The 17,764-nt window shown below is 36.1% G+C and overlaps 1 protein-coding gene across 3 annotated transcripts in view; it reads right to left on the bottom strand.

Moving 5' to 3' along the window:
- Positions 1-17,764, bottom strand: part of WWOX (WW domain containing oxidoreductase) — a 498,626-nt gene that overhangs the window by 387,116 nt on the left and 93,746 nt on the right. For all 3 annotated transcript variants that reach the window (XM_071567152.1, XM_071567154.1, XM_071567155.1), the window contains exon 6: positions 6,093-6,181. In XM_071567152.1, the coding sequence (XP_071423253.1) occupies positions 6,093-6,181 (89 nt within the window). The remainder of the gene's footprint in view (positions 1-6,092; positions 6,182-17,764) is intronic.

Here is a 17,764-nt window from a genome sequence, read left to right as displayed (position 1 = left end):
AAACACTCTGAGGCGGGAGATACTTCCACGATACAGAAGATGAAATGAAAGGTGATCTGGTGAAATCTTCAGGATCTCTGCCTCCAGTAAAAGGGGGAAGAGCTTAAGCTTGGGAGATCTTTAATTTATAAAATATTGGAAACAGGTTTTGGATCCACATGACTTGACACATCCTACCACAATGGGGTAATTGTGTACGAGAGCTTAAAAACAGAAGAAAGAAGGAAAAGAAAAATTATTTATGCAGAAAGCCAATCCCTAGGCTTTAATAAGGCACAGCATCACCACAAAGAGAAAATAAAGTTTCACTCTAATATTATTATGTACGTTTCAAATGCAGTCAGCCTTTGATCTTATTTAAATTTAAGATATGTGCTGTCTGCAACAGTAACTTCTGAACTCTGCGTGTTTCAGTACTTAACTCAGTGTGGATATTTTTTGATATCTCAAAATGCACAATGTTGTCCAGAAGTTTGTGCCTTGTGTCAGGACACCAACCATACTCTAAGCTGAGAAGACAAATGTAATCACTCAACTGTCACTGGTTCTAATTCACAAAAAGTAATTCTTTAAAAAGCAAAGGGTTAACAGGTTTGTACAGTGTTAATGTTCAAGGTTGGAAAGACAACATGCAGTGGCAACGATCATCTCTGACAGATACATTGACTACAGAACCATTAAGCTTATTGATATAATGGCATCACTGACAACTCACCTAAACCATTTATTCATTTTTTCTGAATCTTTTAAGTTATGTATGCAACAACTTGGTAAACAGATCCCATTTCTACACATGTATTCTCAGATAAACATAGAATTTATCATACAGTATCTATGATTTGATTGTTGTTCAATAGAATTAAAAATAACACAACTTTAGTATGCCAGTTACAATACATGAAAATGCAAAAAAATCATATTCTGAATTGAATTTTTAGCAGCCTCTGAAATCTTAATTGCACCCACAAGGTTTCAGTGCACTTCTGCTTGCAGCATGAAAAATGAATGTACTCAGAGAGTTTGAGGCCTCAGCTAAAGAGGCCATTTTGGGTCTGGTTTAGGAAATAAGAAGAGACTAAACTTCCAAATGGAGAATCATAATTCATAACTGCTGTCTTTTCCATATTTCTACACACAGTATAAGTGAATAAACTCTCAGCACATGCCAATTCTTATCATGCAAAAAAAATTCCCATTTTAAAGTAAAGGAAAGTAACTGCAGTGAAGCTCTACATCTGGAAGTCCTGCATAATTGTGAATTGCTGCTACCAATTCAGAAAATTTTAAGTAGTAACTGTTGGCAAACATGCTTCATATCATCGAAGTAATTCAAGATTTTTCAGGATAATTTCTGGGGTTTTTTTCCTCGAACATTGAGAACATTAAATTGATGTCTTACTGTTTGGCAAAAGATAACTTTAATTCAAACCAAGTGGCACTATGCACCACTCCAAACTAAAGATGCACATAAAATTTCATTTGTAACTTTACTGCTCACTTCTGCCTGCTGACAGTTTTGATGATGGAAGTGTTCTTATGATGAGGAGCAGGCAAAAGCCATGATGCCATGGCTGTAAGCCTTGACAACAGGTCTCTGTTTTCGAAGTTTTAGAACTGACAGACCAGTGCTGGCCCCCAGTTAAAGGATGCAGGTTCCAGTCAAGTATGTGATCATTAAACTGTGAAATATATACCAAAGTACCACATCCACAAATTCACTCTCCTACACAAATACCAACCCTACAGATTCTGAACTATCCACCACTGACACTGACTGAATTTAAATGCTGTGCTGCATACAGTCACAGGAGGGCAGTCATTTTGTCTATAAAGGGGATTAATACCAACCATAATTCCTCACATTGTGCCCACTCAATGAAGAGGAGATTCAATTCAGTGTTTTTTAGTTCCAAAAGCCTAATATGAAAGATTGGTTGGTCTGCCTCTTTCAGCTGTACAAAAAGCAGCTAATGCCAAATCCATCTTAGCCCAGAACATTATTATAAACAGATCATTTATTTGATTTTCCGTAACAGAGACATTCAATCAACTGCCTGAGCTGGAAACTAGCAGAGAGGAAAGACTTGATACAGATATAAGAAGTAACTTGAACAAATCCAGATATTTAGATGCACTGAGATCTCTTTTCTTACTCTCATCCCAAAACCCTAGCACTGTCTTCACAAGAAAGGAAGATGGAATTCATTCACTCATGGTGGAAAAAGCCAGTGGGAAATGTATCTGCAGAAAACAAGCCAGAAATATTAAAACACTAAAAGACGGCTGGGTTTCTCAAAAAAAAAAATTGTGCTGGAAATCCTTGAGCCTTGTTTTTTATTGGACATCCATTTTATGTATTTATTTATGTCACATTGAATTCAGGCTGTGCTACAATGAGGAGGTAGATCAAACATTAAACTTCAGTATTGTTTTATTCTGTCTTCTCCCAAAGATGACTTTGGGAGACCAAACTAAGTCACTGTGTTTAGTTTCTTCTGCCCACAGAATTTTTCTAACTGTGAGAGAAAGAAAAACTGGAGAACTCTGTCCTGCCCACAAGGAAAGTTTAAGTGCTGCAATCACAGAACTGCAGGATCTATAATAATCTGAAAAACCCTTCTCCCCAAAGCTTTATTTGAAACTGCATGGATAAAAAAAGTCTCAGAAAGAGAAACAGCTGTATCAACTCAAGAGTACAGATAATGCAAACAAAAAAATCTCTTTTTTTCTGTGAGGATGAAGAATTCTCTAGAATATATTTATAGCAATATGGCATAACTTTGCAGTATTTATATAGTCTGAGCTCAGATTTTATCTGTGGACAAGGCTGTAACACCTAACAAATCCAAATAGGAATAAAAGATTCCTTTCAAATCTCAGGAGCATGATAACTTGAAGAGGAATCATCTGACTCTTACTTTCAAACAAGGAAGGCCTCTTAGCTCTAAATTACTACTCCAATTCATATTAAATATTTCTTTTCAGAGTAACTCTTTCCCCCTGTTTATTATTTATGATTTTCTCAAGGCTCCCTCTGTTGCATCATTTGTTTTCTGTATACAGCCAGCCCTGTTAAATTCCTGCTGAGCAGAGGATGACATTTCTTCATTCTTCAAGGAGTTTCCACAATTTCTCAGATTCCCAAGCACATTTAAGGAGGAATTTTTTTCTTTTTCTCTACAAGTTATTTGGTTAAGGCAGGAGATTCACAACCTCCCCAATATCCTCTCTGCTCCCTGCAATCCCACCACCACCACCTCCCCCAGCTGCAAGAAGTTTTGATGTTTTAACACAATGAAATTTAGGGATCCTTTTTCTGGAGTACTTCCATTTTAGTTTTCTCGTCCAGGAAGAGATCTGGGAAACACAGTCCTTGAAGACTATTTTCCAATTGCTATCAGCCAGGGAAGAACAGGCTCCCAGGTTGTGATGTGACTATGAGTACAGCCTTATATTTGCTGACAAAAATAGCAGCTAGAGCCAAGAAGTGTCACAGGAAAGCAGGATTTCATAAGGCATGCCTATCCATTCTCTATTTTATAAATTTTTAGTTATTAGATCAGGTGTTACCAAGACCAACAGATTCTGGAAAACACCAAAGTGTCCCAGAAACCAATAGTGGACTGGAGAAATTAACCAGTGAATAAAACTATTTGCACACCGAAGTTTAAGATGTTCACCACTGAATGCTCAAAGCCTCTTCACATAAAGTGCTGTGAGAAATAAAATGCAGATCTTTATTAAAATGTGTGCTTTCATATACAAAATTTCTCCTTCACACTTTAAAATTATTGCAGGTTTTCTAAGAAACCAAGGTCCATACAACTCAGAATTCAAATGATAGTTTTGTTTAAAAAAAAATTCTTTTCCTAATACTTTTTTTAAAGGAATTTTGTAAGAAAGAAAGCTCTATGTTTTTAACATATTTCCTATGCCCTTTAACAGGAGTGGCAGATACCTCATGGGAATGGGGGCGACTGTACCACAAGATGCCTCCTCCTGGAGGTCCATGAGACCAGGAATGTCAACCCCTTTTAAGAAAGTTAGGCTGCCAACTGACCAAACTGGCCAAAGCAAAAGGACAAGGCTCAGTGTGTCACTGAAGCCTGTAAGATTCCTTTCTAATGCTCACAAAGCCACCAGTGCAAAGGAATCACCGATGTGACAAAAGCCTCTGGAACCTGCAGCAAAGCAAATAAACAAAGAGACAAAAGTCCTCAGTGCACATTAGTGCTGGAAAACACATAGGCCCACCATTGTAGTAATAAGATGCTACTGCTGTATAATTGCTTTTCTGACCTTATCCAGACATAGTTAAATTACAAAGAATCAGAGGCCAGAAAGACCTAGCAGGTCTTCCAGTCCATTCTCCCACCAGTGCAGACGATTGTAAGGTAACTCTTCAGTATCTGTATCAGATCAAAGATCCTCTGCTACAGGCAGTGTGTGGGGTCTGCTTTCCATCCAGCCTCAGACTTTAAACAAAACATAACTGGAAATTCATTTTGGTCAAAAACCCCACAAGTCTCAAAACAGAAGTTAGACTTTCCTACAATGCTTTGAGTATTCCTGCCAGACACAGGCACATTTGAGCACAGATTTGAGACAGAAATATCTGACGGCAAGGCAGAGGCTTTAGATGCTGTCTATTACTAAAAATTTTCCAAATAAAATGAGAGTGAAACATTAGTAAAACCTGTCCATCACTGACAATGTAACTTAACAGACCTACACTGGTAGAACAGCATATGCCAAGAAAAATAGAACAGGTTTTACTGATTCTAGATATTCTCATTTTCTAAGTTCTCTGGCAAAAATTGATTTAAGCATGTTCATTTCCAAGGATTTATAAACATGCATACCAAATGGACTAGCTAGGATGGCCATGATATGATCTACAACACACAAATCAAGTTAAGAGCTGCATTTGGAAGGAGAGTGGTTTTTACCTTCCACTGTACTATACAGTTGTTAAAGAAATGTAGCATATTAAAAGCATGAAGATGCTAAATTAAAACATTTACTGTTCTTACATTACAAAACTGAGTTCATATTAAAGCTGCAATACTGCAAGGATTTGTCTTCCAAGAAATTTTAATATATGAAGATGACATGATAAGAAAATATTGATACTAAGGATTTGGGCAGTAAAGGAACTTGTGTTAGAAGTCCATTTTGACAATTCTTTGAATCTAAAAGACCTATAAGTACTAAAATGTCATCTGTCTATCCATATGAGATTTCACTTTGGCAGTATTTCAAAAGTGAAAAAACATTCTTTGTTACATATTTTCTCAACGACATTATATTTTCAAAGCTGTCTAAGAGGCCATATTCTCTTGAGAAGAAAGATGCATATCTGTTACAGAAATATTATCAGGAAAAAAGCTAAGTTTGAATACTCATAACTATCAATGGGTCAAACTGTGGATAAAAGCACAAAGTGTGGAATTTATTGTCAAGAGTCGGAACTTAACAGATTTCAAATTTATTCAATTCAGAGGTTCATTGCTCTGCTCAAGCTAAATAAAACCAACCATTTTGAAGTCAGCCTGATTTTCTCCATGTAAATTTGTCTATTGTTAAGTGATGTAATTATTACAGCCTCTCTTTTTCTTCTTTTTTTCATTATGGACTATTTCTCATACAGGTATGGAAAATGGAGCTGTCTGGCTCATAGGGCGATATTTTTTAAAGCATTAAAAATGAAAAGAGAGAGAGAAGGTTATAGAAGAAAGACAAGGAGTGCACTAATTGTTCATCCCTTACCTCTTCCAAACCACTGCAAAACTGTTAAAAGTTGCCTGAGCTTTGTTTTATGCAGTTCAGCTTTGGCCTTTTCCAATAGCCACAGGAGTAAAAAAGCCCTTTGAAGCTGGAGCTACTCATGGAATAATACAAGATCTGTACTATTTTTTTAATATGAAAACAAATGATCTTTAATTTACATTGAAAAAAATGCCTGTGAAAAGATTATTCACTAACTGCAGTTGCTGATCCGTCCAAGAACGGTGAATTCTGCCAACTGTGCTCAGCTGATAAAGACATTAAAATAACAAGAAATTATTACATATAATTTTCTGAGTACTTACAGATTCTTGGATTTGAATGCTTCAGCAAAGAGCTGCACACTCTGAAGAGAAGCAAGGTCTAAGGTCATAGCTTCTACCTTGGCTTTATGCTGGAACAAGAGAAAATATAAAAAAAGATAAATAACAGCATGTTTAGTTCACAGTATCATGTTACAGAAAATGTGTTATGAAACTTGTCTGATTCCCTTGTTTACCATTATAACCCCGAAGTGAATACAAATCATCAAAAGGAATGGATGAGTACAATATTAAGTGCCAAAAGTAGCACTGTGCTTTGGTGGTTCTGCTAAAAACATACACTATGTAATGCACAGCTTTATACAACGCAATGAATCGACACAAGGCAGTGTTAAGGTTAATAAGGTATCTTTTTGCTTCTATTTTGATGGTGAAACTTATGTAACTCATGAAATAAAAAGTAGAGTAAGCATTATTCTCAATGCATGCTATTTTTTACATACCATAACAGTAGAAAAAAATCAGCAAATGCTCTATAAAAACAACTAACTTCAACCTTGCACATTAATCCAAAACAACCTATTGTGCACAGCAGATGATAAAAAAGACAGTATAAAATGACTACAGAAAACAACTGATCAACCAACACAGTTTTTCACACACTAAGAGTATACCAGTGCATAATATACATGCACTTGTACTGTGAGGGTGGGGAGGTCCTGGCACAGGTTGACCAGAGAAGCTGTGGCTGCCCCATCCCTGGGAGTGTTCAAGGCCAGGTTGGACAGGACTCTGAGAATTTGGTTTAGAGGAAGGTGTCCCTGCTCACGGGCAAGAGGTTGGAGCAAGATGAGTTTCAAGGTTCAACCCAAACCATCCCATGATTCTGTGTCTTGAAAAGAAATTGTGAAAGTATTTAAAGCCAGCTTTCCACCTAGAGGAGGACACGCTATTCCACAAAAGAAGAGGTTAACCTGAAGGGTAGTTAACCTTAGGCCCTACTAAAGCAACTCTTTTCAATATTTTCAGCTTTAATATCCCTGTTCCCAGACCTTTTGAAACACTTTAACTGAAAATCTCAGAACAGAAAGAACCAAAAGTCTATTTTCATTGCAACCACTAAAGTGAAGGTCATTACAAGAACCAAGCAGTCAGTGGTTCTCTCAAGCCAGAGTTCTGAACCAGCGCTCCTTTCACTGCAGCTGTGTGTCTGCTCCACAACATCCAGGGGTTGTCTCTTGTTCTTCCACAAATGCTACACTTTGAGACATCTATGACCCTCTGCAAAATACCAACTGTCCTGGCATCTAAGTCAGATGGACCCCCTAAGGAATAAGGAATGTGTATTAGTGCTTAGCCTCACTTTTAGACTTGCTGCTGCTCAACACCACATAAACTCTCTGGCACATAAAAAGAAACCAGCAAAAGCCTTGTACTCTCCCCAAATCTAAAAATTTCAAATCTCAGCTCACTCTTCTTAGCTTATTTGGCAAAAAAATACTTAGAGGGACACATCATGTACTCCCAACATGCTGCCTACACCTATGTGTAACAGTCATGCTTCAAACTGGACATGGGCACTGCTGAAAGAAAGGCCACTGAGATGGAGCAGATGCAGCAATTCTGTGCAATCAAAAACAGCATTTGAGTGGGGAGGCAAGAGGAGCTTTGTTAGCACCACAGTGCAACAGAGGATCTTCTGGGATTACAGGAATATACCATGATCGTTGCTCAATGACAAGGAACATTGCTGAAGGAACAGAAAGGAAGCAGCACACATGTCAGCACAGAAGGCAGCTGGGAAGAGTGCTCCCATTGTCTCCCAAGCTCAAACGATTCATCTGATCTCCCTGTTTCATTACATCTGGCACTTTTCTTCCTACATCTGTTTTCTATTTTGCTAGTACCCATTCTGCCCACTACAAGTACCTTACACGTTTGGTATAAACAGAATATCACTCAAATTCCTTTTGTCCCATTCCAGCTAGACTTATCAGGACAGCAAAATAAATACAATTAAAATTTCAACATTTTCAGTCTCCATAGGAAGTATCAATTGATGGAGTATGAAAATGCTAAACGAAACTTTGCTACAAAGAGTTTTTTTATCCTCACAAGATTTACATCATTCTGGAATTCATTTTGCCCCACTACGTAAATATTTTCTTCTATTTGATGGTCAGAGACTTGAGAAAGATAATGCTACCTTGCATTATGCAATACAATTCCTGAACAATTTCTCTTCAACTGTGCAGTTCAAAGCTGTTTACTTATTCCAGAAGTGGTGTGCATAGTTGGATTTACTTTGCTTCTGCTTTCCTCAGTTATAACATTCTCTGGTGTCTCCCAAGGGTGAAAGAACACAAGAACGTTACAAATACAAGGACACAAGGGGGTCAAAAACCATAATAACCAAGTAGCTCAACAGACTACACCACAAGCTGTTAGCTACTGTCCCCTTGGGGGGACGGACTGAAGTCCACATGATATCATTAAGGTAATCCTTTTCCTCTTGGTGACACTCATTAGGCTTCTGCTACTGATTCCAAGAACAGAAGAGAGGTACTGTACATCAAGTCCCAAAGAAAAAAAAGTATGAAGCCTCCAAAATACTTTCTGAAATAAAAGTTAAACAGACTCAGATTGGATTTGTGGATTAATATATTGAAAATATAAAAAGCAGAAATTAAAAAATCATTTTTTTTCACCTTTCTCCCTGCTTTTCGTTTTTTAAAATACTGATGGTAGAAGCCATACATACTGAGCACAGACACTCCCATTTACTTTGGTTTCCTTGCAGGAAAAACTGAAGCATGTGACATCCAAAGCACTCAGGTCAGAAGGTGCCACCTCAGCTTCTGAAGACAAGAAGAAGCCAAGTGTAAGTTTTTTCTCCAACTTTATTAAAGTTTCGGATTCTCCCTTGTCAACTGAGATCCCAGCACCTTCACCCCACAGAGGTGTTCTGTAGACCATTAAGTCCTACAAGTTTGAGGTCATGAAATGCTAAACCTTTAGCAGCAACTCGTTTTTATTCCAAATTTTCCCACTCTTACTTCTATGTCACAGTGTCTTTAAAAAAAAGCTATGAATAAGGCAATATACTTGCAAGGTATGCTCTTAATAATGCAAGACTATCTCTAATCAATGACAAGCTGAAGGTTTTATGTTTGTTTTCTTATAGTAACTCAGTATTACCTTTGTTATAATGTTTTGCCTCTCCCTAGGAGCCTGTGTGTCACATATTGTGGCATGTATAGAAAAGCATAGGGTTTTTTAATAAAAAATAAAACTAAAGAACATTTTATTTTGCTAAAAGGCATCTTAACTGTAATTGCACTCCGCAGTCAAAACTGATTGTTAATGGTATGCTGCAAATCCTGATCTAATGTGTCATAATTGTATTATGCTGATGTCTCTCACCATTTCACTTCACATGTTTTCAGTACTGAATTATGCCTCATTTTATGTTGTGAAATCTTAAATGAGACTTGCCACTTTCCCAAATACAGGAGACAGTCTTTAAGCTGACATCATAAAATCAATGCACTCAGGCAGGAAACTCCAGAATTTTAAAAATTAAATTGACAAAAGATATTAATGCTCCCTCTACTACTTTATTTTCAATTACATCATTTAAGGGGAAACTAGATCATAGAATGAGTGTAGCATAATTTAAAGAGCTCGTTTGTAAATCACAGGATCATTACTGTGTGGTGCTGTTGAAAGCCTCTGAAAAAGAAACAGTGCCCTTGCTGCAGATCCCTGGGACAAGTACCCCAACTGCATCCAAAACCCCTTTCATGATTCAACTCAGACCAGCTTTGCAAACTGGCCAAAGGAGAACAGACACAAGAGGTGGATACACTCCTGCTGTGTACAGAACCCTGTGAAAACAGGTCAGCCAGAACCAACTGAGACGGTGAGTTTGGGATGGGGATATTTGTATTTCATGAAGCCCAAAGAGCAGTTCAAGGCTAACAATGTCCAGGCACCAACATTCTGTCTTTGAAGAAGCACCTGAAAGCAGATCATTCTCCAGTTCCTAACAAGTTCTCTTTTAAACCCAACCTAACAACATTTTGGAAAGAGCAAAGAAAAAATTATATCTTGTATTTCACGATTTCATGCCCAGTTCTAAAAGCATTTTATCACTATTTCCAGGAAAGTTTCATTACTCTACAAAACACCAAAAAACAGTTTGTTCAGTTTTGAATGTAAGCTGCTCCCTATTGGAGAAAAAATATTAAAAATGCTTAAGTGCAATTGGCTATACTTTGCACTCATGCTAGAAAAATGCTTATTGAGCCAGAAACTAACACAAAAGTGAAAACACGCAGAAAGCCAGCTATTTCACTATATGCAATGTATCCACTTTACAGCTTAAAAATTGTTTAAAAATGAACACTGCATGGTAGAGTAGTTTGGCAGTAAACATGATTGTGCATTTGTGTCTTGGTATTGAAGAAGGAGCCTTTTTTCATAGTGAATTTTTCATTCAAATGTAAGTGATGATTTACGTTAAATATAGGTAAAGCATAGCTACATTTTCCTGAAGGATTGCAAGGAAGTGAAGAGCAGTACAATAAGTTGAAGCATAAAAGCTTTCTCTGTCATAATATTTATTATAATGGCATATGAAATAGCTGAAATAAATAATAGATGACTAAAAGTAAATTCATATGATAAAGAATCTTTCAGCAGACACCATTACTTCTGACTGCTCCAGTTTCATACAGAGTTGAAGAGTCTTAATAAATATGCTGTAGCCCCTGTATCTTATGTAAGTACAAGTCATTTTGTAAGGGCCTACTTAAAATGTACCATAGTGGACACTACATAAATTACTTTATAATTTTACTCTCAGAAAATAGTGTGTATACATCTTTCATATTTAAAAGTCCTTAACTCAAAACTGAATACATAGCACAATAACAAAAATATCTGACTTCAAGGAACTGAAAGTACAATCAGTTGGTAAAAAACAGTTTTAATTCAATACAGAAAAATCTTCATGGAATGCAGATAGTTCTTATGTGCATTGTGAGAAAAACAAAATCTCCAGGAAAAAAAGAATTTGACATCAAAGCTGATGAAAAAATCTGTGGAATTATCTGAAAAGAGGTAAACAAATAACCAAATCTCGGCATATGACAAACAATGCCCAAATAAACCCATATTTCCATGTTGAGGATGGAGGAGGGGATGCTTTAGAAGCACATCTGACAATTTGACACACAGCTTATGACAGTCAATAGCCAGTGCCATGCACTATTTATGGAGGTACCTAATGAGGAAAAAGGCTTTCACTCAGGATTAGGACTGCAAGTGTTATTGTCCCTAATGGAGTCAACATTTGGTACTTCATGCAAAATTGTATTTATGCAACGCCAGCCTCACCTGGTTGTGTGTTTTGAATGCTCTGCAGCTGCTTCCCATGGAGGTGATGGGGATGGATGCAACACACTGCTTTCAGAGCCATCCAAAACACATGCTGGATGCTTTAATAATATGTTCTTTTCCTATGTTTGAGATACCTTAATAAAGTTCATTAGAAGACCTCATGGGGTAACATTTTTATGCTCAGTTTTCTAGTTTTTTTCCCCATATCCAGCCCCCAATATCAGCAATATTTATGCAGTTCTTTCAAATTTTCACTAATTTTATGCAAGAGAAGGTACAAAACTCATTTCCTAAATATTCATTATTTTATTAACACATTTATGTGATGTACAAGGAAATAGCTGGGACTAACTTGATGGTTCATGAAAATCAGTGATTAAAAGGGTTTCCTTTCTTTCTTTAGAAAGAAAATTTATTTACTTATTTATTCTTGGTTTTCCTTTTCCCTATGTGTTACTTTACCTGTATTTCAGTTGTAATTCACTGCTGTAATTTTTTCCGTTATTCTTCTTGCTCAATCCTCTCAAACATATTTTGATGCTACGTGTGAGCTCTCCCAAAACCTAATTTTGAAAAGGCCGGTTCTTCCTGCTTAAGTAGCTAGATCTTCCTGTTCTTCACAAAAATGGAATTCCTTCAGGGGTTGCCTTCATCCAAGTCAAGTGAACAGCACATATATCAAGACTTTATGGGTCAGTATGAGCCTGCAAACTGCTCAGATTACTGATCATCCTTGGACTGACATCGTATCATGAAGAATGAATTATTAGTAGTATTGTTGTCTTTGTCTCTATCCCTTCTCCAGAACAATTTGAGATGCTTGGGGAGCATCCAAATCCTTTTGGTATGATCTACAGTTTAGAGTGGTAAGCGGACTCTTCAGAAAAACCTGAAGTGCTTGAGCTGTTGTAGAATTGTCCTGCAAATGAATGTTCTAAAGTTGCAGTGGAAGATCCACGCACATAATAGCCTGGAAGGCACATCTGAACTGGAAATTTAACTGTTGAGCTCAGCTGTGTTACAAAAGCAGCAGAGAAGTCTGAATCTTTCCTTGGACAGAGATTAAATATAAAGGCAACAAATGAGCCACTGAAATTCTGAAGGTGAGAGATGTGAAAAACTGATAAGGACAACCTGACACAAAGTAGTTCAGTTTCTGAGGATGCCAAATACCAATCTGACATTTGGTCCTCACATTGCTCACATTGCTATTCACAGTAATATTTTTCCTTCTTTCAAATATCTTATTTACCTATAATTTAAAATCCATGTCACTAACACAAAAATGTGACTGAAGTCTCCAGGTATGCTTAGGGTACTTAGACATGAAAGGGCTTTCTTGGTCATGCAATCATTTTAAATCCTCCAATAATTTTAAAACTGTATCTCTTCCTATTAGTAAATGTCTACATATAAAAAGAAATGCAAAATACACTTATTCATGGTTTGCTGGTTGCTTCATTTTTCACATTTTAATATCCTTTTTTAATAAATCTTCTGTAATAAATACCATTAAAATAAGCAATAATGTTATTTCACAGTCTTTGTAATAGTTAACTCTTAGATCAATATCTCTGTAAATTTGGCCTTTCATATCTTCTGAAGACAATTAGAAAGGAAAAAAGGGAAAACATCTGCATTTCTTTATGAAATTAATATCTTTACTGAAGTAAACTATGTCCCAGCAGCCCTAAATCATGCTTAAAAGGAGTAAGAGAAGTCATTCTCCTAAGGACATTTTTAAAATTATTTATTCCTTAAGCAGAGAGAACAAAAACACACACAAAAAGTGCTGGACTATAATTTCTGAATGCTTCAGCTAGTAGGCTCCAAATGCCCTGATCGTTCCTGGATGTACATGGTTCCATTGCACGCAGCACACGTTGCCTTCAATAACAAGAAATTGCATGCATTAAAAAGAAAAAAGTCTACTGTAGCTTTTGGCAATAGGAATTTGTTTAGCTCTTAATGTACATGAACTGTGGGTATTTACTTGGGAGCTACTTTTAGCTGGATTTTTTTCTTTCCCTGGATATAGATCACTTCTTTCTGTCTCCAAATGCCCATTCCTGTGAAGCTCATTTGAATTTATCTTGGGGAATCTCAAATAATCTTGGCAATATATTACATGTGTATGGTTTACTATTCTAGTAAACATATCTCCTTGTTTAGAGAATGATCGAGGGAGCCTGGGAACGTGTAGCAGAATCTCAGCTGTGGAGAGACTCCTATTCAGATGCTTTCAATTCCTTTCATTCTGCAAGATCCGAAGTGATACCAGAATGCATTTTCAAAGAGAACAACAAAGCAAAAAGCATCAGGATAACACAGAAACTACAGACTTTTTTCTTTTAAAAACTCTCTCAATTTGAAGTTTTTACAGTTAAATAAACCCAGGTTATGGGTTGCTGAGAAGTAAGCAAAGTAGGAGGTAATAGGGGAATGGACTTGTTGGAAATGGCAGAGGATGGGGGGAAAACTGGAACTTCTAAATGGACTAAACCAGCGACGTTCCTCTTGCAATACATTATTATTGTTGTTAATTATCCATAAAATTAAAAATGTGCTATTTCATACATACAGCTCTACATACACTGGTGTATAAAACAGAGCAAGATTTCACTTGCAGCTGTTACAGACAGAAGGAAGTTACCATCCCTACTCCAGATGACAAACAAGACGAGAAAAGCATGATGGTCAAAAGGGCAACAATGTTTAAGTAAATACAAAATGAACCCTTTTTCCCTGTTCTCTCATGATCCATAATCATAAGCTATGTTGTTGCCTGAAAGTGCAGACATGCACTGTGCAGTGCATTAATCCTTCAAACACTAACAGATGCTGGCAGGGATTTAGGCTGGAATGTATTTACAAAGTGACAAATTATGTTCCGTATTATACAGAGAGAGAAAGAGCACCCACAAATAGGCTGATAAATGTCAGCTGCAGTCACGACAAACGGTTTATTTTTATTATACTGTAACCACAAATGTTTTTTGCAGGGAGGCCCAAAGATTTATTTGTTGCAGGAAAAAACAAGATTATATATGACACAAAGTAATAACTGTGAGATCACTGATGTTCTGGGCAGTTTGCCCTCCTGGAAGCTCTGTTCAGATTGAAAAATGTTGCTCAAAAATGGTATGTTATATGACACAAAATAAGTAGTTCATAAATCTGTATGGAAACAACAATAACTAATAATTAAAGACAAGTCTTAGGACATGGCTCATACAAGTTAAAAAGGAAAGCATACTCTTTCCTTTAGTGGAATGTAAAAATTGAAGTAATAATATTAAAATAAATCTGATTAAATTGTTTCAGATTAAAAACAAAGTGCTATAATTGTCAGATGGGAACAACGTGTATTTTAAAGGTGGTCATAGCACTGTAGAACATTTCGTGCAGCACAATTAATTGGCAGAATAGTGACGTCTGCAGGTTTACAAATGTATTGCAACTATTTTGGAGCATGTCAAAGCTTGCCAAGAGCTTTACGGTGCAGTTCTTTCCTCCCACTCTTAATATTAGAAAAATAAAAATATCAATATGGTTAAAATTCATCACTTCTCTATTAGTGAATAATTTCAGGATGCTTCAACATAAGCAGAAATAAATATACAAGAAAAAGAAATGAAAAAGTGAATAATCTATTTAAGGCATTTTAATTGGCAGCTCACAGTTACAATCTTGTAGATTTAAACAATATAACACAGCTATCTTACAAAACAGTATCTTCAAAAAATAAACACATATACAAGTTCTTTTGTTTCCCCGACTGTTCGCAATCCCAGGCTAAGAGATACATTGGAAATGGTCACATTGATATGTATGTAATTTTACAAAGTGAAATAAAAGGACTGAATCACATTAGTAAAGATTTCTTGTACAAGGGTTGGCAGGATCATCTTCTTAATATACACTCGATATACAAAGTATAGACTTGGACAAAAATATAAAGTCTTTCTGCATGCACAAGAGAATATCAGTAGCAAAATAGGGAAATCTGCCATGATGCCACCTGATTTGTGATCACAAAAGGAGAAAGTTTGTCAGAACTTCCTTTCTAAAGAAAGATGGTGTGTTAAAGAAAATATGAACAAAATAAATGCAAAGGCTGAAATAAAATTTGTGTGAAAATGTCACCCATCTCAGGAATAATTTTGTTCTCCTTGTAATCAGAAATATAACTATAAAACCAAAAAAAAAATCATTACAAATAAGGTAATTCCAAGGTTTCCTAAAAACTGAGATGAAAGCCCAGACTGTGTATTTTACTGATGCACAAATCTGATGTTGTTCAGCCCCAGACAGGGAGGGTCAGAAGGCCACATCCCATTGTTCTAATAAATAAGAAAGTTAAAATTACTTTAGTGTAAATGCAAATGAAGTTCACAATCAATGTCTTATTTTTAAGCACCATCAACATGAGAAGCTTTGAAATTTTCATTTACTGAAGATAGATGAATTTTCTGATAAATATCTCAAGATAACAAAAATACTCCAGAAAATAATTGCCTCAAGCAGCAATACAGTGGGAGAGTGGACAGTCTCTCATCAATAAACTTACTAGAACACTTATTTCCTAAATACAACTTGCCCATGAACAATATAGTCACAAGGATAAAGAATATGCCTTAAAAATTATATTTGCCAAGGTGTTTGTACATGCAAAACAATGAAGTGCTGCCATTACAGCAACTAAAACAGTAAGAAAAATGTAACCATCTATTTTTAACTTTAAATATTTGCCTGAAGAATAGTTGTGCAAGTTCGATATAAATGTTTTACAGGTAAGAGGGAGAGGAAAGAAATTAAATTTAAAAAAAACCCAAACAAACACCACCTCTGCCTTTCTCCTTCAAAAAAGCAGCAAAACCACCTGAATGCAAAGAACTGAACATAAAAGAAGCAGCATGGTAAGTTTGTGAACAACATTCTCTGTACTGGAGAGAAAGACTTTTAAGATGCCTTCTGCAATCCTGCAATCCTAAATGTTAATGCCACGTTTTAATCTGGCCATTCAATTATTAAATTGGTTTTAATTTAACAGATAGTCACTTAGCTAAATAACTGGCACATATTCTACCTTAAAATTCTGAGGTTTAAGCAAGTAGCTTAGGCTTTTCCCAAATGTTAAGGTAAATACTGGCTGCACCTACCTGAACACCTGAAAAAATAGCAGCTACTGTATATCTCTTACCCACATGCCACATGCAAAAATGTAAAACATATTAAAAAAAAATTCAAAACGAAAATTTCCAAGCAGATGTTTATAAACAGAAGGTAACGGATAAAAACCCAAACACAATGCTGCATTATGTTACATGATTCACTGATGAACCCATTGGAACTACAGCAAAAAGCCCTTCTGGAAAACTTCCAGAAATTAAAAGGTGCAAACAAGCTGCCTAATACCCTTGCGTAGACTGAATTCTTATGAAGAAAATAAAGTTTATTGTCTGGAAACAGAGAAAGCATGAGGAAAGCACTAAAGCAATGGAGGTGAACAATTAGACAGATGTTCACTTAAGGAAATAAAGAGAACAGAAGAAGCCATCACTGAGGAATTTTACGAGAATACTGACAACTCTGCACCTCATCAAGGGCACTGGTAAAGTTAAAGCCACTGAAGCCATTTCTGCTCAACTCCAGTATAACTGCTGACCTTGCAAAAGTCTGCATTTAGCAAATGTGGCTTAGGAAAATAGCATTATACTTTTCATTCTACCATTTTTTTCCAAACTCCATCTATATGTTCTACTGTATATTTCAAGAAAATTAACTTTATTTCCTTGTATAACATTACATGTACTCTGAATTTTTTTCCTAACTATGCTCAGGTATCAGGAAAACCTATACCTACAAAGCTTTTGTTGCTTAATCAATTACATCTGATGTTCATAAAAGTGTATACGTAAATTGCTGGAGTGCCTTTGGCTTAATATGATTATATATGTTTCTAAAGTAGCCAGGAATTTGCATAAGATGCAATCTGGCAATCTGGACATATTTTAGAAGTTACAACATTTGGCATTTAACTATTGGAAAGAAAAATGAAGAAAGGGCATATTTTGTTGATAAACTGTCTCATAGAGCAAAAAAATACGGATACATATGCAGGTAAAAGGAGAAGGAATTAATAATAAGAGGCAAGATTTTTTGTCAAGGACAAAAATCTTACTATTCTGTGCTCATGCAGACTGAGGTACAAATATAACTCGTTCCACGAACATTTCTCTTATTTAAAATATAGTTTAAAAACTCTTGTTTCTGATAATATTTCTTTTGCAGATTTTCAGACAAAAAGT

This window comes from Pithys albifrons, chromosome 12 (genome assembly GCF_047495875.1).
Source record: "Pithys albifrons albifrons isolate INPA30051 chromosome 12, PitAlb_v1, whole genome shotgun sequence".
In the NCBI taxonomy this organism is placed as follows: domain Eukaryota; kingdom Metazoa; phylum Chordata; class Aves; order Passeriformes; family Thamnophilidae; genus Pithys; species Pithys albifrons.
The sequence above is the reverse complement of the archived record's forward strand: the minus strand, read 5'-3'. Positions and strand labels throughout refer to the sequence as shown.